The sequence below is a fragment of the Pogona vitticeps genome, chromosome 2 (assembly GCF_051106095.1).
Source record: "Pogona vitticeps strain Pit_001003342236 chromosome 2, PviZW2.1, whole genome shotgun sequence".
Lineage (NCBI taxonomy): Eukaryota > Metazoa > Chordata > Lepidosauria > Squamata > Agamidae > Pogona > Pogona vitticeps.
This window is the reverse complement of record NC_135784.1, coordinates 76,849,815-76,875,014: the sequence shown is the minus strand read 5'-3', so window position 1 is coordinate 76,875,014 and position 25,200 is coordinate 76,849,815. Positions and strand designations below refer to the sequence as shown.

The 25,200-nt window shown below is 39.8% G+C and overlaps 1 protein-coding gene across 4 annotated transcripts; it reads right to left on the bottom strand.

The window, feature by feature from the left end:
- Positions 1 to 3,705: 3,705 nt before the first annotated feature.
- Positions 3,706 to 25,066, bottom strand: TNNC1 (troponin C1, slow skeletal and cardiac type). 4 transcript variants are annotated; one of them, XM_078385457.1, is made up of 7 exons: positions 23,960 to 24,696; positions 20,192 to 20,432; positions 10,817 to 10,847; positions 8,918 to 9,064; positions 7,942 to 8,056; positions 4,881 to 5,017; positions 3,706 to 4,187 (listed from the first exon to the last, which is right to left on the bottom strand). In XM_078385457.1, exons 2-7 carry the CDS (start codon positions 20,213 to 20,215, stop codon positions 4,156 to 4,158), a joined length of 486 nt encoding a protein of 161 aa, XP_078241583.1. In that variant the 5' UTR covers positions 20,216 to 20,432; positions 23,960 to 24,696; the 3' UTR covers positions 3,706 to 4,155. The 4 variants fall into 4 exon arrangements, with proteins under 4 accessions (XP_078241583.1, XP_020652375.1, XP_078241584.1 ...); XM_020796716.3 differs by having other exon boundaries at positions 4,867 to 5,017; positions 20,192 to 20,428; positions 23,960 to 24,481; XM_078385458.1 differs by having other exon boundaries at positions 20,192 to 20,428; positions 23,960 to 24,481.
- Positions 25,067 to 25,200: the final 134 nt, after the last annotated feature.

The following is a 25,200-nucleotide window of genomic DNA, read 5'->3' as shown; positions in this document are numbered from 1 at the left end:
ACTGAGGTAACTGATGGGAAGGGTGGGTGTCAGCTTGACAATATAAGCCAGCTGGTCAAGGAGGGAGGTGTCAAATACCAGGCCTCTCAGCAAGAGAACTGTCTGGTAATCCAGTCGATTGATCTGCCCTTCTGTTATCTCCTCTTTCCCTACAAAAGACATTTCTTGAGGCTTTCTGTCCATATAATGAGACTAGCTCTTTTTGTTTCTTCTAGGTTTTAACAGGAAGATCTTTCAATTCTGAATTAGTTTCAGACCACAGAGCACTAGACATGTTCACAAGGAAGCTGCCAAAAGCAAGGATACTGGTGCTGTGACCTTTTCCTCCCTCTTACTCTGACATTAGTTTGTGAGAACCTCTTCTTCCATTAGAAACCTATCCAAACCATTCACTTTCAAGGAATGGAACAATTTTGTGAAAATCAGGTGTAGATTTCCTTTCCACACTATCTGACAACCAGGTTACATAATGTGACACGTTTCCTTAGAGCCATCTTTCCCATCTCATACTCCCCAAATATTTTTGTCTGCAGTTACCATCAGCTCCAGCTAACATGGCCAATGATGGAGGATCATGGAAGGTGAAGTAAAACATGTCTGGAGGGCACCTCACTGAAGAAGGCTGTACATACATACATATTCGGGGAATTCCCCAAATTTGAAACTAAAATACCAAAACTCCTGTCTGTCTATCTCATATGCTACCTTTTTGGCAGGATCAAATGAGAGGACAATCCTTCAGATAGCTTGGATTCAAGCCATATAAGATTTGTATAGACCATAACCAGCATGTTTAACTGTTACTGGGAAAAGACTGCTAGTCAGGAAAACTGTTATAACAAGTAGGCCTTGTATGTCTTATGGCAGGCTTCTCTCAACTCTAGGTCCTTAGCCTGTTGGGCCAAGGGAACTTTCTAATCACTTTCTAATCAAAGGCATCCCCATGTGGTTAGGCATCTTTCAGTCTCGAGAGACTATGGTAACATGCTCTGTATGGAGGTCTTGAAACAGCGCCTAGTGTGGCTGAGAAAGCCAATTCGAGAGTGACAATCCCTTCCACGCTGAAGACAAATCCAATCTGTCCCCTGTCCAGCTCCCTGGTTTTGCTGCTTTTGTGACTGCCTCTTTGCCTCTGCAGTTTAACTCGCAGCAGCCACGTCTACATAGTAGTTCCATGTAAATGTTGAACAGTATGAAGGACAAGAACAGAGCTTTGAGAGCCTTAGAAGCCACTGGCAGCACCTTCTGAACTCATTCAGGAAGAACTGAGATCACTACAGAAGTGTCCCTATAAGTCCAATCTCAGAAACCTGGTCTAGAAGGTTGATCATATTGAATGTTGCAGAAATGTCTGATAAAACCAGATGAAATATCTGGATAATCCATCTCACCTAGAAAACTGGTGTTGAGAAGCTACCACACACTTCCACATCTTTCCCAAGAACCACATTCTGGATCCTGGTTAGTAATTTATTCAGTATGGTGAGGGTTCACAGTTTGCACTGCTGCCCCTTGTAGAGATGTTGTAATTCTGCCTCCTAAGGAAAGTTCACCACTTTATCCTTTCTTAGCCAGTTTCCACTTATTGCTTTTATAAACTGAAAAGCTCTCAGCCACATGGCAGCTGTCACCTCTCCTAGGACCCATCTACATTGCTAGGCTTTTTAACAACAGTCTCAGAGCTGGCTCATCATTTAGGGAAAGTGGGACACTGCCCCACCCTGAGCTAAGGCTACCCTTATGCTGCCTGCTTCTCACAGATACAGAGAGCCTGTATGTATATTTCTGTATCTCCCATTGGAATATTGGCCTGCCTTTGGGCAGGGGGTGGTGTGTGATTGTGTATATATGCATGAATGACTGAACAATCACTTTTGTTCCTGGATCCACCCAGAACCAGTTGCCATGCCGTCTGTCCCACAATGGGGTCTAGCAGCCACCACAGAATCCTATATCTTAAACTGGAACAAATGTGAACAAACTGTTTCTGCTTATTACTTTTTCTTTTGCAAAGCAAAAAAGCAGCAGCAATTCTGATCTCAGTCTGACTGACTGCCCCCACCCCCGCATAGCTGAAGACAGATTATCTTTGCTATGTCTAATAATTGATTTCTATTTATATTTGCAGCATGGAATTTTGTGTGTCTAAATGTAACTAGTGCAGATAGACGATTCTATTATGTATGCAGCAGAAATCACATTAGAAATAACACCTGCCAATCTAGATGAGGTGGGGAGCAAACACTTACCGAACAAAGTAAGACAGAAACCTTGGATGGTGCAGAATGCCTTGCTTTGGAAATAATATCCTTGGAGGTTTACATCCATGGCAGGACAAAGTCCAATTACTATGCTGAACATGTCTGCGACGGACAAATTCACGACAGCATAATTGATAGGAATCCTGAGAAATTTGTTTCTGATTGTTAGTAGAATGATGACGCCATTGAACAAGATGCCCAGGAATGTACCAAGAATCATCAACACTCCGAGACCAAACTTGTATCTCTTTTTGCTGGCCTGATCCGAGCAGGTGATGAAGTTACATGTTGCATTGGCTCCCGGGAAAGTTGTAACATTGGAAGAAAATAGAGAATGATTCATCATTTCATTTTGTTTGCGAGCAGTGGTCTCTGTGCAAAGGATGATGATCTCTCCTAAGTCTCCTATTATGCCTCTCACAAAAGATGCTGTCTAGTAGATACAGCAATATGTTATCCCTTTCATTTGTGTCCAGGTTTTGTTTTCAGTGTTGTTGTTTTTTGCCTGGAAAATGGATGTGGGAGAAAATAAACAGCCCTGTAGCCAAACTACTATATTAGAAGACACATTTGCTGTTACTCTGGAAACAGGCTTGTTTTTATTTATCAGACCCATCTGGCAGTGCAGTATACGTGGGAATCTAATCTTTTGTGCCCATGGTCATTTAAGACCAAGATGAATAAATGTGAGTTCAATGTGAAATCAACGAGAACTTTAGCACTTATATAAGGATATTACGGAGCCTGCTTTAGGGCTTGGAAATACATGACACAGTCTTCCAATCTATCAGCTGATTCTCAAGAAGAGCAGCACTTGTTTTTAAAGATGTTAACATACACCTTTAGTTAAAAAGCTATGGGGCTGGGGGAGAAAGAAGCTGATGGATGACAACCAAGTATATGTGAACTCATGTATAATTAGTGTAAATATATTATTCTGTGGAGAAAGCCGCCTAGAGTGGTCTTAACGGACTAGATAGGCAGGATATTAAATAAATAAATAAATAAATAAATAAATAAATAAATAAATAAATAAATAAATAAATAAATAAATTTTTAAAAAAACAGTGGTGGGCAGGATGAGTTGAATTGTGCCCTTTTGCTCTTGGACTATAGTGTCCATTTCCGCTGCAGATTCAGCAGTGGCGCTTTTACATTTTATTTATTTTATTTATTTATTTTGAAGAACCACTCTCCTTCTATTAGCACCAGTTTTCCAACTTTTCTAAATTCGTGCTTTGCTTAAGACAGATTCCTGATACTGGCTGGGTGCAGAACTGGGGCATTCAGGGAACCTCAGATAATACAGTCTCTATGTATTCACTAAATAGCAGAATTTAAAATGAAGGTCTTGAAAAGCCTGCCTCAGCAATGCATGATAGGTTGATTATGTTCAATAAAACCATCAAGAACAAACACTAGCCTAGATCACTAACAAACGCTCTGGTTTTCTAATACTTTTATTAGCATTCCAAAAAAAGATACAATTTTTTTACAGACACTGTATTCCACATATAACATTCGTCAGGGATGAGGTACAGAAAAGAAGAGCTTGGATGTTCTATTCTTAGATCAGAATATTTGGCTTAAATGTTCTTATTCTTAAATGTCTCAACAGTCATTCAAGCCTAACTATTCACTGTAACTCTTAATTCATACATTATGATCAATGGAACTAAAAGCAATAATAGAATTCCAGTAACCCAACTAAATAAATACCCATAGATTGACCGTTTGAGGCACTTAAGAGATGCTTTTGTATTTTCCTGATGTTCACCATGTTCAGCACATGATGCCATGCAAAGAACAAAGGAAACAGAACTGATGAAATGACTCAAGATGAAATTAAAGGTGGGTGTTCAAAGATGCGCTTGATCTTCCAGAAAGTTCAGGTTTACTCAACACCTTTCATGAATTCCAGGAATTCTGCCAGAAAAAGAAAAATGGAAATGCTTGTGGGATAAAGTAACATTTGGAAAAGTAAAGCAAAATTCAACCCCTCACTGTTTCCTTCCCTGTCCTATGCCTGTTGCTCCATGCAGGGGATTCTTCTACCATTAAGCCTCCCTTCTCTCACAACCATCCTCCTCAAAAGTAAATTTTGCTTATGCGCACCATGTGTCTATTGGCTGCCTTCTATAAAGCACAGTTTATGAATTTACTCTGTACTACTTTCTAAATGAAAATCACTGTGTCATCATATCTCAGCCTGCATATTTAAAGACACAATGGCTAAAATCCAATATGCGTAGAGTTAAGTAGTTCTAGCACCACTGATTTTGACAGATCTTTGTAGTACCAAGACTTTACTCTCATACTGTGTTGTCCTGTGTTCCCCTCTCTGGAAGAATCATCAGATGCTACCTCCTTAAGGAAGAGGACTATTATGCAGAAAGAATGTGATTTAATTCCAAGACCAGTGTATGTACAACACACTTGAATTCTCCCTAGTTTAGTTAGCTGGAAGGAATAACTTTGACCTTTACAATGTGACTCTGAGTTTTGCACCCCGTGGTGATCTTAAATATATACACATTTTTAATTGTTTTAAAAAGTAGTTTTACCACCTGAAAGCATCATTGTTCATATGCCAAACAACACACACCTGTGGTCACTCACCATCATAGTCAATCTTGCCATCGTTATTTTTGTCTCCATCTCTCATCAGCTCCTCAATGTCATCTTCAGTTATGGTTTCTCCTGTAGCCTGTAGCATGAGCTTTAATTCATCCAGGTCAATGTACCCATCTGCATTTCTTATAAAAAAAGAGTTTATTAAAAAAAGAATTCTATCCCTTATTGGATTATGCCCTTTATTGGACAAAGTGGGTTATAATCTACAGAAAGCTTACATCAAATAAAATTTGTTAGTCTTTAATGTGCCATCAGACTCTTTGTTACTTTTGCTGCAATAAATCAAAGGCAATAACAGATACTAAAGTTAGTCCATTATCAGAGAAGAAAAACTTTTTCCCAATCCCAAAAGACTATCGACTGTCTCTAACATCAACAGTGCTTTCAGCTGTAATTATTGCTTTATATTTTAACTCCACTGTTTCTAGCACCACAAGTATTTATTGAGCAATTCTCACCACATATCACATTACAAAGGAACAGCAAGCTTTTCTGCCTGCAAATGATTTGGTCTACAACTCTCATGATCACTTATGAATGGTTATACTAGCTGGGACTTTTGGGAGTTAAAGTCCCAAACATCTTGAAGAGACAAGAATCTTTCTGCATTTCAGTGAAGTGACTATACTCTGTTGTCTGTCATCCATAATGAGGAATAAGAAAAAATGCATGTTACCGTTCTTCATACAGTACAGTGGTGCCTCGCTTGATGACGTTAATTTGTTCCAGCGAAATCTCTGTAGAGCGAAATCGTCATCAAACGAAATAAAAAAAACCCATTGAAATGCATTGAAAACTGTTCAATGTGTTCCAATGGGCTAAGTACCTGCTTGTCTAGAGAAGATCCTCCATACAGTGGCCATTTTTGGTGCCTGTCTAGTGAAAAAACAGTCCTGAAAACAGCGGGGGGGATTTTTCTACAGCTGGCAGCCATTTTGAACCCCAGCGATCAGCTGTTTGCTGATTGTTGTAAAGTGAAAAATTGGTTCCTGAAGCAGGAAACGGATCAACGTGAAGCGAAATTCCCCTATCTAAACATCGTTTTGCGATCACAAAAGTGATTGCAAAAACGTCAACGTTAAGCGGATTCGTCATAGAGCGGGGTAATCGTCCAGCAGGGCACGACTGTATTTCAAGGGATACAGTGGAACCTTGACTTACAAACTTAATTATAGGGTTTGTGAAAGCTGTGAGCTTTATAAAGAATCAAATGGGAAGTAACCGAAAGATAACTTAGTGGAGCTGTTAAAATTTGCAGATGACACAAAATTGGGTGGAATAGCTAATACCCTGGAAGACAGAAACAAAATTCAGAATGAGCTGGATAGGCTTGAGCACTGAAAACAACAGAATGAAATTTAACAGAGCAAAATGCAAAATGCTTAATCTAGGAAAATAAACCAAACATTGAAGATGGGGAATACCTGGCTCCTCAATATGACGAGTGAGAAGGATCTTGGAATCGTCATAGATCACAAGCTAAATATGAGCCAACAGCATGATGTGGCTACAAAAAAGGCAAATGCTATTTTAGGCTGCATTATCAGAAGTATAGTCTCCAAATCCTGTGAAGTACTAGTTCTGCTCTATTCACCACTGGTTAGGCCTCACCTTGAGTATTGTGTCCAGTTCTAGACACCACACTTTAAGATGGATGCTAACAAACTGGAACAAGTTCAGAGGAGGGTGACGATGATCAGGGGGCTGGAAACCAAGCCCTATGAGGAAAGACTGAAAGAACTGGGCATGTTTAGCCTTGAGAAAAAAAGACTAAGGGGAGATATGATAGCACTTTTTAAATACTTGAAAGACTGTAAAATAAAGGAGGGGCAGGATCTCTTCCCAATCATCCGAGAGTACAGGACATGCAACAATGGGCTGAAGTTAAAGGAAGCCAGATTTCAGTTGAATATCAGAATAAACTTCCTAACTGTTAGAGCAGTACAGCAATGGAATCAATTACCTCAAGAGATAGTGAGTGTTCCAACACTGGAGGTATTCAAGAGAAATTTAGACAACCACCTTGTAGATATCCTTTGATTTGTATTCCTGCATTAAACGGGGTTAGACTTGATGACTTCATTATTTTATGATTATTATTCCAAAGCAGGACTGCAGTTGAACATTAAGAAGACCAAAATCATGCCTACAGAACTATACAACTTTAACGCTGAGAATAAAGAATTTGAAATAGGTAAGATATTTTGTATATCTTGGTTAAATCATCAATCCAAAGAGAGATGGCATGTAAGAAGTCAGAAGAAGACTAAGACTCAGAAGAGCAGCAAAGATGGAATTAGAAAAGATCATCAAATGTAAGGATGTGTCATTGGAGACCAAGACCAAGATAATTTGTGTTACCGATCACCATGTATGGCCGTAAAAGCTGGACAGTAAAGAAAACTGACAGGAAAAAAAAGATTCATTTGAAACATGGTGCTGGAGGAGAGCTTTGTGGGTACCCTGGACTGCCAGAAAGAGAAACATGTGGGTCATAGAGCAAATTCAGCATGAACCTGATCTGGAGGGAAAATATTGAAACTGGGGCTATCTTACTTTGGGGACATTATGAGAAGGGAAGATTTTCAGGAAAAATAATAATGCTGGGAAAGGTTGAAGGCAGCAGGAAAAAAGGAAGGCCAAATACAAGATGGATTGACTAAAGGAAGACACAGACTTGAGTTTTGAGAACTGAGTGGGGTTTTGAGGACAGGAAAATTTTTTGGAGACAGCTCACTGATAGGGTCACCATGGGCTGGAGATGACTTTATGGCATGTACCAACAACAGCAGCAGCGTAGTTGCATCATTCTTGTTCCTAGTAATCCAAGGGTAAACGAGGGGTTTGAGAAGCACATTGGCTCAACTTCATAACTCTCTAAGTTGGGGTGGAGAATGTGTTTCAGATGTTACTGGACTACAACCCTCACTAGCCCTAGCCAACAAACCCAATGGTGAGAGATCGTGGGAGTTGCAGCCCAACAACATATAGAAGAATACCCATTCCTCATCTCTGTCTTCCTCCATGATCGACGCAACACACTTACTTATCAAACATTCTGAAGAGATCTGAAAGTTCCTCTTCAGACTTTCCTTTGCTGTCATCCTTCATACATCTCACCATCATAACTAAGAACTCATCAAAATCTACAGTGCCGCTTCCTGCCAATAAATCAAGAAGAAAGAGAAATCTAAGGTAACTTATTTGTCAAATTGAATGACTTTCTGTATGCAAAATTTCAAAGCATTATGAAATAAGGCCCATTTACAATACTGGGAGAAGCTGAACCTGCTAATGTCAAAATTTTGCTCCTAATGTGATACTTATGTAAATTGTTACCATCCACATTAAGTCTTGGCCAGTGTTCACCCTCCATCCACCCACATCAAGTGCACAGTACCCAAAGCAAGGCAAATTATTTTGGCACATGAAGAAATCCCCTCCCCCCAAAAAACCCTCATACTCGTAGCAGCAGAATAGCAAACTTTAATTGCACTTTAATGACAGCTGTCATGTCATGATACCCTTAGGCTCCTCTCTGCCTAATAGCAGGGCTCGGGAACCTTGGATGAAGGTTAGGGGGACATGAATGGGTTAAAATTATGAGAAAGAAAATATAAGATATAATTTTAGATTTTAAAGACTTAGAAAAAAATGGTAAGATAAGTGTGAAGTAAGCTTAGTAAGAAAACAATATCGACAAATGTAATAATTGTATATACTGCTCTCTATCACATTCTGTATTTTGTATTTACCCCAATATCCTGATCCAAATCCTCTTCCCTATGATCTTACCTAATGGAAAATGAATAAAAGAATTTAAAAAAAGAAGATGAAGGTGGGTGGGGGGAAGGCTACTAATGTTTCAGCCACTTCTTCAACAAACTGTGACATCAAATGCATGTAAGGGCACACGGGACAATTCTACTTCCTTATTTCTGCTCCATACAAACAAAATGACATGCTTGTTTCAACACATTCCTTCCCCAGTTATCAACGACCATCCAGAAGAAAAAGCTCACCATCTTCATCTACTTCGTCAATCATCTCCTGCAGCTCCTCGGGGGTAGGATTCTGCCCCAGCATTCTCATCACTTTTCCCAGCTCTTTTGTGCTGATGCATCCATCCTCTGCACCCAGGACAAAGATGTCAAAAGCCGCCTTGAATTCTGAAGGAGACAGAAAGAGAAATAGTGTTTCCCTTTGCTGGAAATTAACAGCAAGAAAGCTTCAAAGCTAACTGACTGCAGACAACAGATTCCGACCATGATTGACAGAAAACACCCAGTAGCATTCTATTCTTTTCTTCAACTAATATTAAATTGATTATCTCTCCAGTATAAATGGGACCAATAAAGCTCAAAAAGCTCACTGAATTCACACACGATCACTGTGGATTTCACACAATACTTAATACAGCTGGCTGAACTTGAAAACAAACTGCAACATTTTCTCAATCTTTGGATACAGTTTATACCTTACTGTCAGAAGTAGAAATAGATGTTAAACTGGATTGTACTCATTTTAAATTAAAAACACATAAAATGAGACTCTCCTTGAGGGGACAATAAATCACTAGCCATCAAGAATGCTCTCCTCTGCTGTGCCCAGAGTGCTATATTCCCCATATGGAATGGACACCTACTCCTCTATCTGCTTTAAAAAAATGAAAATATCGTCCACAATCCTACCCTGCAAGCCATCCTGCCTCATTGCTCTCTGTCTATTATGCTCCCCTCCATGCCCTAGTTCCATAAATCACTGCCTGGCCAGCAGTGTGATGGATAGCAAGCTACAAGTGAAAACCACCTGCACAATTACCTTAATGAGTGCAGTTTTTCCCAACAGGATTTTGGCCATTATGTCTGATTAAAGTGGGAGCATAAAATGCGACATCCTGATAAAGATTAGTACATAGCAGTGATGGACCAAGTCCAATCTACAGCCCCAGTGTAGTTCTCCAACAATATGAACTCCCCATGTCACCTTTCTTTTATTTATATACATTTTTAAAGAGGGGTCCCTCCTGCCCTCAAGGAAATGGGTGCCAATTTTGCCATGTTTTCTGATTCTCAGGTGTGCTCTAGGGCTAGAAGGGTGCTCTGCCCTCAAATGGGTCACAAAACAGTTTTTGAAAAATGTTCCCCTATTGCCTACAATAGGCCTGGGGGAAATATAGCAAAATTATTTTTTGAAACACCCCATATCCCAGAGCATACAGGGGACCTTTTTAGCATCATTTTCTTTTCAATTTAGGGGCAGGACAGTCATCCAAGGTCCAGAGAAAGGCATCTGCAGAAATGATTTGGAGTAGTGCCTCAGCACTGGATGGGGGGTATAAATGTAATTAATAAAACAAAATAAATAAAATACATTGTGGCACCCTTTCTCTAGGGAGGTTCACCGGCTCTCTTTCAAGCTTCCAGCGAGCTGCCAGATGTTTTCATTTCACCAAATGTTTCTGTCTCCCTGTGTGTATGTTGAATTGTTTTATCCTATTAGTTTTAAAGGTATGGCATGAATTCTAGATATCTGGACAGTTTTTATTGTGTTTTATATACACTACTAAGGTGGCTGGATAGCTCAGTGGTTTAGGTATCTGGCTGCAGAGCCAGATGTAAGGAGTCCCCCACTGTGCCTCTTGCAAGAACAGCCAGCCTGTGTGGCCTTGGGCAAGCTGCACAGTCCCCGGGTGCCCCCCAGAAGAAGGGAATGACAGCAGTTTTTTTGTGAACTGGTTTGTGTTTATTTTATTAGGAAATATAGCACATACATTTTTATTTAAATAAAAATTATTCTGTTTTACCTATGCATTCCTTTCCATTGGCTAAATCTCAAGATTTTTGTCTCAAATTCAAGTGGATAATGGGGTGAATTACCCCTTTTTGAGAAAACTGGGAAAATAAATGGCATAGACTTACCATTTTTTTGTTCTTCAGTCAACTGTTCGACCTGTTATTTAAAAAATACTCATCAGTCATACAGTATGCATATGATTATTTCTATATATAGATATATACTACACTCATCTACACTGATAGATCATTCTGCCCCAATGATGTGATAACATTTTCCCAACATCTCCTTAATGATATCACATGTTGAGTCATACAATTTATTTGTTACATGCCAAACTCAGTTACACAGTAGCAGGTTCTTGCAGATTTTGTAATCCAGTTTTGGTAACTAAATGATATCCATCAAGTCATTAGTCATACTTAACAAGTAAAAATCATTTCCAAAGGCAATTTATGTTGAAATCAAGGTAGAAGGGATTGAAAGGGGTTTTCTACTTCAAGACAGCATTGCCACTTGTTTTTTATAAGAAAGAAGACAAATAATTAATATTATTAGTTTATAAGAAGTTAGATATTATGATACACATATAGAATAGCAACAAACAAATCACTATTTGTCTGTAAATCTTGCCAGGCAAATTGTGATAAAACCATGCTAGATCTTCCAGTGATAAGGGATTTTCGGAGATTTAATATAACATTTATGAAAGCAAAAACATTCCCCAGCTCTCATCTAGCAATTTTACTTTTGAAAAAGATATTGGTAATACTTTTATTTAAAAGCTGCTTGTAGAAAGGAATGTGCCTGCCCACTTTACTTATGCTTAAACCCAAATAGCTTCTGATAATCTCAGACGGGGGAAGTTCAAAGTCAAAGCTATCTTGTGGTATTTTTAAATTTATTGAGGATATTTATATTCCACTCTACCCTGAGCACAATATAAAAACAGTGAAAAACAATGCAATGTTTTAAAACCATTGAAACCTCCATATTGTACATTAAACTAAGAATCCTTAATCTCCAAAAGCCTCAGCGGAGAACCTTGTTTTAACCCAGCTCCAGTTAAGCCTCTAAGGCAGTTCTTGACAACCGTGGGTCTCCAGATGTTCTAGGACTCCCAGAAATCTTGGCCAATACAGCTAATAATGAAGGCTTCTGGGAGTTTTAGTAAGGGGAGAATATTCCATAACTGAGGAGCTATTGCTATAGACAAGAAAGTGCTCCCCTATCTCCATAGAAGGACAGAGAGGAGTCCCCCTTCCAGTAGACAATAATTGGACAGGTTGAATATAGGGAGAGTTGGTCCCTAAAGCATCCAGGTTCCAAGCAGTTTAGGGAGTGATGGGTTATCATCACAGCTAGAACTCAGATCAAATGCATATTAGCAGCCAATGCAATTCTTTTAGAAGCAGTGTCACATGGACTATGAAAGGAGTTCCTGCCAGTCTAGCGGCCGCATACTGCACTTGCTGCAGCATCAGTGCATCTTAAAGAGCAGTCTTTCCTAAATTTCATAGAGTAGTGTAACCAGGAACTACCGTACCCAGGTTGCCCTCGTTCAATTATACACGGTATCACATTCTGTAGACCCAACCAGTCTCCACCTTCTGCACATATGAAGAACCTCTTTACAGCTGCCATGCACATGCACTAGTATGGCACACACAAATCTCCTGATGGGCCAACTGGTAACTGAAGCTGGTGATTTTGCATGATGGGCAATACAGTAATTTCCAGCCTGATCCTCCCCAGACCAGATCAATGGTTTACTCGGGATATAGACAACTCCATAATAATGAGTATGTCCACCAAATTCATGCTAATTAAGATGTTTCAATTTTTATCTCAAAACGTACTCCAATTCAAGTCTATATGAAATTGTGGGGCACTTCTTCTACAAAATGTGTACATCTTTCTGCATGCATTTTCCCAATCATTCTCCCATTGATGAAAGCAAGTGTACAGCAGGAAGATCAGTGAGATCTTGGGCTCTCAGGGGAGACACCTGCTCAAACCTCCCTGGGATTGTGGACGATATATTGCTCCTGTTTTGAATGGGAGAGAAGCTGTGTAGTCACACAGTTCAGTGAAGCAAATTCAACAGACTGCCACATGCAAAAGCAACCACCTGCAATCATCATCATCTTTGAACTGCAGAGCTGGAAGGATCCCTATGGATCATTGAGTCCAGCCCTTCTCAAGGAGGCACAGTGGGGAATTGAACTCCCAACTTCTGGCTCCACCAACAGAGACCTATATGACAGCTATATGTCTGTGTCACTTTTGGAGATTCTACAATACTCCTGTCTCAAAAGACCACAACACTAAATATTGTCTAATTTGTTTCCCATCTTTGACTCATCATTTCTAAGATCCACCCTCCTCCTCTGTTTCTATTTACCCACTTTTCTAGGTGTCATTCAATATCAACCTCTTCCTCAGTATCTCCTGCAGTCTATTTAGAACATCTGCTATATAAATTCCTTTCCACATCCTTAAACTATGGTGTTCTGACACAGGCTCATCTTTCCTTTGAAATCAAGGCCTTTCTTTCCCGATTACTTCATGTCTTTCCTGACTACTTCTCTTCTTCCATTTCCTACACTCATTTTTGCTTGCTCTCTCTCTCTTATAATAGAATTTGAGCTACTCCAGTGAAATTAATTAAAAAGAGAAAGATTGAACAGAGACTAAATTCAGTACATTTTCATACGATACAACTGGAATTTGCTACCACATGACATGATGATCAGTGGCCACTAGCTTAGTTTTAAAGAAGAATGTGGTAAATTAATGGAGGACATAGTTTTGGTAATGGCTCAAGGTTACCTGAGGAAATGACCCCCTTCTGCCCCCCATTCCACATGAAGAAACTGACTAGACTGACAATTGAGTCTTACACTGGATTACAACATAAAACACCTAAACATAGGGGGACCACCAGAGGATTCAGGAGAAACGGCCAGAGGACTGCCCTTCGTGCTTCTTTCACACACAATCTGGCATCCACTGCCTCAGCAAGACATTTCACCCTGCTTAATAGGAGGCCTAAATCTGCAATAACTATTCATGATGGATATTCAACACCTGAGGGATTCAAAAGGTAGTACTCCACTGAATATCATATGCTGGGGAGCACCAGCTGAGGTCTGAGGCTATGAGGCCTTTCTTGTCAGCTTTCCAGAGGAACCTGCTTGACTGTTATGGCAAAAAAAGAGATGCTAGATGAGATGGGCCCTTATTCGGCAGCCGTTCTCAACAAGGCCCTATGGCCTCCTTGAGGGGCCCTGACACAAATTTGAAGGAGGCCATAAATAAATATTTATTTATTTATTTATTGGATTTCTTTCCCACCTATCTAGACCAAAGGTTTACTCTGGGCAGTTTACGAATTTAAAAACAATAAACATATATTATAGATCCAAGGTGGCGAGAGCATAAGAAATTAAGATACGGCAAGAGGGAAAGCCTGCCCGAATAGCCAGGTTTAAAGTTTATTCCTGAAAACACCCAGAGAGGGAGCCAAGCACATCTCCACTGGCAAGTTGTTCCAAAGGTGAGGAGCCACTGCCGAGAAGGCCCGTTTCCTCCTTCTTTCCTTCCGGACCTCCCTTGGCGTTAGGCCCCTCAGCTGCCTGGCCTGGCTGGAATGAGTGACTCTGGCAGAACTGGGTGGGAGAAGGTGCTCTGCCAGAAATTGAGGTCCTAAATCGTTTAGGGCTTTATCGGTAATTGTAAGAATTTTGAAATCAACACAGAAATGAATGGGCACCCAACACAATGTGGCCAGAGTGGAGGAAATATGATGGTATCTTTTCACCCCAGTAAGAAGACTGGCTGCCGCATTCTGTACCATCTGAAGCTTCTGCGTCAGTCTCAAAGGCAGTCCCATGTAGAGTGCATTACAGTAGTCTGATCTTGAGACTATGAGCACATAGAACAAAGTGGTGAGCGCCCCCACATCAAGATGGGGAGGAGGAGCTTCGTCCTGGTGAAACTAGCAGCTCTTGGGAATAGCTCCCGGAGAAACTAGAACCGCTTCAGTCTGGGATCCTCCTAGGAATGGGGGAAATTTAGGGGGGTCAGAAGAGACCCTCCTGAAGCTTGTGTGAGCCGCAGAAGTTAGAAGATTGGGCAGCAACTCGATTTTTCTTTCTTCTGGAAATTCACATTAGCACAGACTGAAGATGGCACCATTTTTGGCAACAAACCAGGACAGCTTCAGCGCCGAGAATAAGAGAACAAGAAGCACGGCAAAAATATAAATAAAGTAAGTGGGAGCCCTTGTTCTATGAAAAACCCCATTAAAATGAAGAACAAGTGATTGTGTGAAAATTTATGACAGAAATGAGATAAGGAGGAGCGGCGTATTTAGCATGTCAGCTCGTAATTAAGCTGATCAAGGTCGTGTGGATTTTAAGAGAACAGCCAGGCAGAAACAGCTTGTGTTTTTATTAAGGGAAAAACTTCTGGACACTGGACAGGCTTTGAGAGAATAAAATCTGCTGTAAGCTGTACACTTTGGACCTTCTCTCCTTTTGGATATACAATTCTTAGACTGTGTGGGACTCTGTTTGCTGTGGAAAACACATTTGCTGGGACTCTGATTGTTGGCCCTCCCTGTTTGGGGGAGGAGAAGGAAGCCTTTGGAAGTAAAAAAATAGACTGTGAGCTGCGTTTGAACTGAACTAATGATTTAAATGGCACTCTGATAACATAGCCCGGCTGGGTGAAGGTAAAAATAAATCTTGAGAAGAGAAAAGAACATCTTCTGGTTTGGTGGCTGGCAACGAGAAAAGGGATTGGACTATAAGAACACTTGAGAGACTCATGTTTTAAATTCCATCTTTTTGTTTGAGTTTCCCTGCTACTTTATTGTTAACACTGCAATAGTTTTAATGTGAAATATTGGTCTTGAGGGTTACTTATACAATATGTATATGTGGGCAAAGGGGAGAGGGAATTCTAAGTGAGGGATAAAAGAGTGGGAATTGAAGAGTATTTTTTATATAGAGAAAGGAGATATATTGGAAAAATGGAACTTCTCCCTGGGGAAAATAGAGATCAATGGTTAGATTGGAAAATCTCCTTTCAAAGGACAGTGTTGGAAGGATTTGCGCAGGTAATTTATCGTCTTGACCAGATACAAGATCTTATTAAAGATCCTAAGGAAGAGAAAATAGCAGAGGTTAAATCATACCTAAGAGAAATGCCAGAGCCGGGTAAATTGAAAACAATACCAGATAATACAAATGGGATGGTGTGTTACCCACTAAGCTATGTAGCCATAACAGCTAAGAAAATTGAGGTTGAAAAGAGAATTACTGCTTTAGGGGTTGTTCCCCCTTTCAAAATACGGAAGAAAACTGAGTCACACACAAAAAAGAAGCACATGGAGAAAAAGGGAGAAGTGAACAGAATATATACTATTTTAGACCTGTCGAGTGTACTTTCAAGACAAAAGGAGGGGGAAAGAGAGGATATATTTCACAATTGGTCTTGGTGTTCTGATGGTGTTGGAATAACTTAGATGTAAGCTGTGTTATAATTGTAAGTTGAAAGCTAAAGGGGTAAATACATAGACAAATAGCTAGAAGAAGAAAAAGAAGAAGAAGAAGAAAGATGAGCTTTTATTGGAATATGAATAGATTATATGTTTATATACTTAATATGAAAAGATTGAATGATTATACATTTGATATTCTCTTATACTCAAAACCCCTTTTTCCACCCTTTCCATTGCCCTTTACCTTCTGTATCCCTTCCCCATTTCCTAATAGTTTTGAAAATAAATAAATAAATAAATAAATAAATAAATAAATAAATAAATAAATAAATAAATAAATAAATAAATAAATAAATAAATAAATAAATAAATAAAGATAGGGATGCAAATGGGCAATCCACTGAAGGTGGAAATGTGTGGAACGGACCACTGACGACACCTGGGTCTCCATGGTGAGCGCCGGGTCCAGATGTACACCCAAACTGTGAACCTCACTCTTAGTGGTAAGAGTCACCCCCCCCACTCGAAACAGTTCTTTACACACCATCTGATAAGGTTTGTTATGTGACAATCCCGGTTTAACCTTTATTTCTTTCATATTGTCCTTATGGCCATAGCTTTAAAAAAATAAGATCAGAATGGCTGCTTCAGAGCTTTTCTTGTCTTCTTTTTAACTCTTCTGTTGTTCGTCAAACATTAAGTATCTATTGTCTGGTGGCCACTACCCCTCCACTCAGGTTGGTAATTGGATGAGGGGGGACAGTGGCCACTAGACAATAGGAGATACTGAACTTTCTTCATGTGGTTTCCTGTACATGAAACATCTTCCATTTATTCAGTAAGCCATTCTGTTTCCTTCTTTACACCCCTTTTCAAGATCAACTTCTTCAGCCAAATTTTACTTAGCCAAACCTAGCCTTAGCTGATGTGCTTTCTCTACTGCTGCTAAGCCTTCATCTGACCTAATGCAAATTGCAACTCTTACGTTTTTCAATCTCCAAGGCATGGTCAAATAATTCTAAGTTCTGTAGAGCCCTCGTACATGGCTGAATAAAGTAGTATCAGCAGTCTTCGCATTTCCACCCCCGCCCCATGCCGACAAAGAGAACAAACAATGTTGTCTTTCAGCTTTGATAATCTGTTCAAAATAAACACTGTATATGTAATATGTGTAAGATAGTGTGCAACTCTGAACAAATACTCTTGTCTTTCTGCTCTGATTATCTCTTCAAAATAAAACTGAGTTATTTATAAAATGTGTAAAATAGTGTGCAACTGTAAAGTTTATTGTGGAGCTGGAACAGACCTATAAAAGTACTCATCTATTAAAGTAAACAGTCTTAGCAAGTTAGCATTCCCTTTATAAAGAACTGGAAAGCTCCAGAGAGTGAATCCAGAGGATGAGGAGGTTTATCTATATTGGAAACAGATAACAATAGCAGTAAGATGCATGTTGAGAATTTCATCATGAAACCTAAGCCCATTTATCTAAGCCGCTGTGATGGAAATGGAGCAGCTGTGAGGCATTCTTTCATTGTAATGGCAAAAAAAAGAGCCAACAACAAAACAAGCCCTTAGCAATCCAGAATAGCTAGAGACTGGAGATGGCAAACAAATGCCTCTTGTCACTTCTGTGGACGTCCTACATAACTTGACTATTTTGGCAGGCTGGCTATTTTTATGCACTAGCAACTGAGGTGCTGGTAGAAGAAAGATAACACTTCTGATTCTTCACAGAAGCTGATGGACAGACACTGGCATTTATCATTGGAGAATTTTATCTAGACATATGCTCCTGATAATGTTCTCTGCATAATTTACTAGCATCTGGAAACCATTCCAAACTTAGCTCTGCACAAGAGATGTGAGTGGGCAAGGTGAGAAATCCACTGAATTCCTTTGGTCCACATGAGCAGTCACATTTTTAAAATGAGTGGGTAGGTTATTCAGCACATTTTTAAATGTTCAACCAGCTTTGCAATAAATGACTGAATAACCCAACATTCTTCTCCTTTCTCTAGCTAGATTCTCTGATTCTTGGCTTTTTACACAGAGTGCTCAGAAGACATACATTGTTGGACAAGAGAGATCTGATTCAAGATTCTCACTCATCCATAAACCTAACTGAGTGCATTTGGCAAGTCACATTTTTCAGCCTAGCCTAATTTACAGGATTGTGGTAAAGATCAAATGAACTATCCTGAATTCTTGAGGGGAAACTGGAATACAGCTGGTGTAAACTAAATAAAGAGGTATAATGAGCCACTCTAGGCTAAGGTGACCCTGAAATAACTCCCTGTAAAGTACTTCAGGAGACAAAATGGGTAACACAAGAATTTTGCTCCTAAGACTATTGATAAAGAGCACAACTAAAGTAATGGCTTTAATTCTCAGTGTACAACACAGGAATACCTGTGACTTCCATCACAGTTGTTGCAAAGATGAATTTTAAAAATAACAACAGCAAAAGTACTTTACTGCATTGAAAAATAAAATGAAACTTTTTTATTATTATTAGCAACAGAGAATTCTGTGAACTTTATATGAGCCTAACCTCAATAATCTTAAATTTCCCTAAGGTACAACTCATGAACTGAGCAAGGGGCAGTACCTTACCCTAAAATTTCAGGCAGAGACCTTCTGTCTGAATGCAAGTTAATTCTATTTCCCCCTGAAAGCTGACTGCTGCAATCCAATCGCCACTGCATTTTAGGATTAAGGATGCTACTTTAACTGTAGATGTGCAGAGAAAACACACTTGTTTGGGTTTTTTACTTGGAAGGAAGGAGGAACCTGTTATTGATTGCATCTATCACACACAAGCAGAGGAGCTTTTAAGCCACCTCCTGTCAGTGCCATATCTCCCTAAATCTTCCCCTAAATCTGAGATAATAAAAACTCCCCTTTTCATGGCAGGCAAACAAGAGTGCAGAAAATATTCCCAGGGTTGTGATCTAGCACATTATTATCTCAAAAAAAGAAGCCTCCTCAGTTTAGACCAATGGTCTATAACTGACATTTTGCCTTGGTGGATTATTCACAACATAAAGCAGCAGTTTAAACCTTTTGGGAGCTTAGTTCTTACTATCACATGCAAGAGCAGGAATCCTCCTTCTCCATATGTCCTACTCGAGTTTCTCAGTAACAGTCAACCACTGAAGATTACACCGAATTAAACAGCAAGAACTGTTTGTACACCTCTGTTAAAAAATTAGTCAGGGTATTTCTATTACTGTTATTAATTTCTCCAATTACACCTTTTGCTTACTTTTTGTACTAAACTCATAATTCAGCCAAACGTTCTTGAAGTTTAAATAATTGGCATTTGAGGTCCTTTTCTGTCATTCATCATAGTAAATGTATTACTCTGTAATACATTTTACTGCATATGGGTTGGAAAAAAATATAAATACTTTGTTCTAAGTTAATCTCTTTGTTGATCACAAATGGCAGAAGGATATAGATTGATTCTGCAAAAAATATTCAATTTATAAAGAAAATTTCTGAAAATGTGTGTGTTAATATGTAAAGAACAAACGGTTGCATTGTCTATAATAATAAAAATACAAAATAGATGGTGAATTACTTTTCAAAGTTGAGTCTTATTCACAATTAAGCATCCCTAAAGCCATCAAAACACATCTATCTTTGCAAGAGATTGTACTACAATGCAAATTTAGACTTTCACAAAAACACCAAGTAGAACTTCACTGACACAATCTTCCAATTCATTTATACAAGCCATTACTTGAAAAAGAAACTTACAATGTATAACATATCTGTGTGCCACATGAAAAAAAATCAAAGTATTAGATTTTACATTATTACATTTAACATACATAATGAATAATAAGTAACCATCACTACATGTTTGTAGCATAACACTAAATATTAATACTATACCAAGTAAGCATAATCCTAGGCATGCTAAGTCAGTACTAAGCCCTAGGCTAATAATGTTCCTACCAAGATTTAAGAAAATCCTACTTACTGCTGCTTTGTAAATATCATCCATAATTACTTATTTTTGGTCAGGAGCTTGTCCCGAGTGATAAAGTATAACAGACTAACTTCCAGTCTTTGCCAGCTTTCTGTCCCTTCAAGCTCCACTTATATAGCAGGCTATCAGCCCTAAATATGTCAGTCAGGAATTGCTGATCACGACCCAGTCCAGCACAGAAACACCCACGAAAGGCTATGCTCTTCATTCCAAGCAAGTTTCTTCACCCTGTCTTAAGGGGAGGTATTCAAAGTTTGTTACAGCTGACATTTCCAAAGCCACATCCTGATTCCACTGATGTTTTTGTTTTACTTTAGTCAACGCAGAACTGAAGGACAATCTGATTCTTGCTACACTTATGCTTATTCAAGAATTAGATGACACCTGGGTAGAATGTTGGATATTATGGTCCATATTTGCTGCCTTTAGCTCTGTTTTCGCCCATCCACCCACATAACTGAGAGGCGACAGCAAAACGAGTGTATGCTGAAACATGCACCCCCTTTTCCCTATCAGCAGAACTTTCAGAATGTCCTACAGGAAGACCTGTCTTTTCAAGGAACATTTTCCAAGATTTCACATGGGTACTACAGTACCAGCAACTGGAATGTGGGCCTGGTGTGCTTACAACCAGGCACTTTAACAGCTAAGAGGCATATTTACAGTACAACCACTCGCTCCAATGATCCACCTCACATTGTTTGTTGTTTGCCTGAAAACAGTCTTCACTATCAGGGGAAGCTTTCAAAAAGCTATGCCTCAGAAACATGAAGGAAGTCTTCAAATGGAGAATTGTACCAAGTGATGACCAGTATGGTTCGACTGACTGAATTCATGCAAGCACTAGTGTGAACCAGTTAAATTCTTACCTTTGGCAAAACAATTTGCTCTGTCACATTATATCATTCAGGGACAGACCTAGGTATTGAGATTATGTTCTATTCCAAAAAAGACAATCTCTTTCTCCCCCTCCACTGGTTGAAAGCGCCCTCCTCTGTTCAGCTAGGTTGCATACACCTTGGGAAAGCTACCCAAAAATTTTACAAAAATGAATGTAGCCTTTCCTTGGTTTTGAACTCATCAGAGGTAGACAAACAATAGGCAAGATCACTTGCCATGGATATATTTCCCTCATTTATTTATACTGGCCAGCATTAGTCTGCTCATTTAGTGACAATACTGCCAGGGTGCCTCACCTAACATCAGCAAGAACAATAATAAATCATTAACAAATGTTCTCTTTCTGCTTAAAAGGTCTTCTCTCTCCATTGCTTCACTGTGATAAGGAGTTGCTACTCTAAGTTCTCCTACTTCCTCATTGACTGTCCTCCGTAGTCTGAATGGGGGATGGCTTTACAGGGCTGTTGTAAAATACACTGAATCATATCCTAAAATGTCAAGATAATACTAAACTACTCTGTCAGGCCACTGTAATCCATTTGATCTTTCAGCCACAGTGATAACCCCTACGTTATGGGACAGTGTCTTTCAAATTCCAAAGCAGGGCCTCTACTAAAATTCATAACTGCATGAGAGATGGAATTTGTTCTCGAAGGCTTTCACGGCTGGGATCCGATGGTTGTTGTGGGTTTTCCGGGTTGTTTGGCCATGTTCTTAAGGTTTTTCTTCTTCCTAATGTTTTGCCAGTCTCTGTGACCAGCATCTTCAGAGGACAGGAGTCAGAATTCTGTCTGTACTCTGGTACAGACAGAGTACAGAGTTCTGATTCCTGTCCTCTGAAGATGCCGGCCACAGAGGCTGGCGAAACATTAGGAAGAAGAAAAACCTTAAGAACACAGCCAAAGAATCCAGAAAACCCACAACGACCAACAGAGATAGAATTATTAAAAATTCCACTGCAAAAATTTTTCTTAAAATGAAGGCAGTGACCATACCACATATTTGGAGCCACGGCACAATTTTTGAAAATTTTTAAAAAAGAATGCAAAAAATTACTAATACCTCTAAAGTTACAATGTCTGAGGCTCAGTTTTTGAACAGGTATATAAAGTTGCTAAAAGTGTGGAGAAATGGAAAGAGGATTTTCCCCTTGTTTCATAAACCAGGAATCTATTGAAACTGAATGGTAGGAGATGCAGGAGAATGTTGAATAAATCGTGCAGTTTGCAACTTGGATATACTGTAAAGTAATGGTAGCCAATCTGGATGGCTTGAAAAATTGGTCAATTTCCTGTGTTAATATTCAGAATTAATATATTTCCAGAATGTTTTCAGGAGCTAGCTATGTTAGGGAGTGACCATAGCAGTAAAAAAATTGCAGGAAATTCTACCTATTTGAGATTGACCAATTTTGCATTTCCCCCCATTCATCACACAACGCATTGAGAAATGCAAATTAGCCTGGAATTCCCCCCATCCATAGTTTTTCTCCTCTACCAGTGAAGATTCTATTTCTTAAAATACACATCCTTTCACATTGGTTCAGATGTGTAATAACTTGAACCAATACAGAAAGAGAGGACAAGCTGAATGCATGCTTTGCCAAAGTACCTTCCATGTTGCCTCTTCCCTCAAGAGAACAAGCTGTGCGCATGCACATAAAAGCACATACACGGCAGCACCAGCACATATCCTCCACCAAGACTCTCTTTTTCACAACTTCTCTTCAAGGGGCAGCCCTCCTGTCTTTTGTGTTTTAAAGCTGAAGAATGAAGCTTTTAGATTTTTTTTAAAAAAAGATAATAAAGTAACTATATGAGGAAATGGAATGAATAAGTCTTTTAACTATTTTGTTTAAGGCAGTTCCTTGTAAGAGGGTTGTATCTAGAACTGCTAGCAAGCAGGCAGCAAAAGGGGGGGGGGCTTCTCCTGTTTTCTGTGTGGCCCTGTAAATCACACAGACCTACCGTTTCCCCGAAAATAAGACCTAACCTGAAAATAAGTCCTAGCATGATTTTTCAGGATGATTGTAATATAAGCCCTACCCAAAAAATAACCCCAGTTAAGTAAAGCCCTGCCCTTCACCACTGTGTAGCAACCAGAAAAAGACATGACTGTATTTGAATAAATGTAGATTGTTGTACATGAAAAAAAAAATCCCCTGAAAATAAGTCCTTATGTGTTTTTTAGAGCAGAAATTAATATAAAACCCTGTCTTATTTTCAGAGAAACATGGTAAATTATCTGTTGTGACTTCAGTGAATGATTCCACATTTCCCTCACTGTGTAGTCACATATTTAGCTTGTTGTAGTATTGATTGAAAAACAAAAGTATTCTGGCACTTTAAAAACTAATAAATTTTAGTAAAAGCTTTCATGGATTACATTTCTTCAGACACATGGGGTACAATATTTAGGCCATACTGTATATCCAGTCTTGTTAGCCTGCTGCTGCAAAACCAACCACAATGGCACCTTAAAGACCAAGAAATTTGAATGGGTATAAGCTTCAATGGGGAAGGGATGTGGTGGCGCTGTGGGCTAAACCGCAGAAGCCTGTGCTGCAGGGTCAGAAGACCAAGCAGTTGTAAGATCAAATCCACATGACGGAGTGAGCTCCCGTCGCTTTGTCCCAGCTCCCGCCAACCTAGCAGTTCGACAGCATGCAAATACGAGTAGATTAATAGGGACCACCTGGGTGGGAAGGTAGCAGCGTTCCGTGTCTAAGTTGCACTGGTCATGTGACCACGGAAGATTGTCTTTGGACAAAACGCTGGTTCTATGGCTTGGAAACAGGGATGAGTACCGCCCCCTAGAGTTGAACACGACTGGACAAAAATTGTCAAGGGGAACCTTTACCTTTAAGCTTTCGTGGACCACTCATTGCCCACTCCTTCAGATCCCTTTCGCTTTTAAGATGACACCAGGCTCTTTTCTTTTCTTTTCAACCTGAATATACATTCCCTTCAAAGTCAGGATTAGTATTTCTCTTCACTTGCACTACCCCTGCCTCTGTAACGCCCAGCCTGATGAAGATTCCTGCAGCAACAAAAAGCTAGATATTACTTGTGATACTTCTATTATCTAATAAAGGTAAAATCCTCCCTGTCTTTGGATGGTGCACAAGGACCACACTGGCCCTCCTTTACAGTATTTGTTCATGCCTCCGTTGCTGGTCGACAGGCAAACGCCCTTGTACTCATGTCCCACTTGTGGGAAAACATTTGGAGTGAACTGCTGAATGAAGAATGAACGGGCCACTGGATAACTAGGTGCGATCCATCATGGATCACAGCATGATCCAGCACAGTGCTTCTTCTGTTCTAATCACAAGGGGCAAATAAATAAATAAATAAATAAATAAATAAATAAATAAATAAATAAATAAATAAATAAATAAATAAATAAAGTGCTGCTTTCGCTGTCGTGTTTTCCTTTTTTTCCCCTTTTCTCAGAGGAGAAACGGCAGGGAGACGTTACTGCCGGACAGTGACTACACTGGGAGAGTAAGGCTGTTGGTCGATGGCTTTCCGGGGTGGATCATCGATCTAGTCTTCTCACCCGCAGCGGAGGAAAAGGGAGGGTCAAAATAACCCGAAAACTCGATTCTACAGATGAAATAATGGCGACCACCAGGAACAACAACAAAAAAACCGTTACTGGCTTTCAAGTCGATGCAGACGGAGCGATCTTAGGGTTTCCCAGATCGGATCTTTTAAGGGATGGTTTTTAAACCAGTGCCAACCCCTCCCCCGTGAGTTTCTATAGCCAAGCGGGGATCTGAATGCAGGTCTCCTTGACTCCCAGTCCCCCTTTGCTGTAGGCTACACTAAAATCGCTCGCAAATGCCAATACGTGGCCTCCTCGCTCGTCTTTTCTGATCCGAAACGACCTCGGCCGCCCCGGTCCTGCCGTGCCGCCGTCGCTGCCTCCTCCTCCTCCTCCTCCTCCTCCACAGCTACGAATGAAGTTGTTGTGGTCCGTTGGGGCCTCCCTCTTCCTTTTTTCCCTCCTCCCAACGCTGGCTGGCTCGCCAGCCAAAGGATTACAGAGGCAGGCGGGGTGAAATCAAACATGGCGGCAATGACGGCCGGGGCTGT

What these genes read in the sequence shown, in the direction of transcription:
- TNNC1 (XM_078385457.1), bottom strand. Translation starts at nt 20,215, where the DNA reads ATGGATGATATTTACAAAGCAGCA. An exon ending in TGACGAAGTAGATGAAGATG is followed by an intron (nt 8,057 to 8,917) that starts GTGAGCTTTTTC and finishes ATTTATTGGCAG; the next exon opens with GAAGCGGCACTGTAGATTTT. An exon ending in CTCTTCAGAATGTTTGATAA is followed by an intron (nt 5,018 to 7,941) that starts GTAAGTGTGTTG and finishes TTTTTTTATAAG; the next exon opens with AAATGCAGATGGGTACATTG.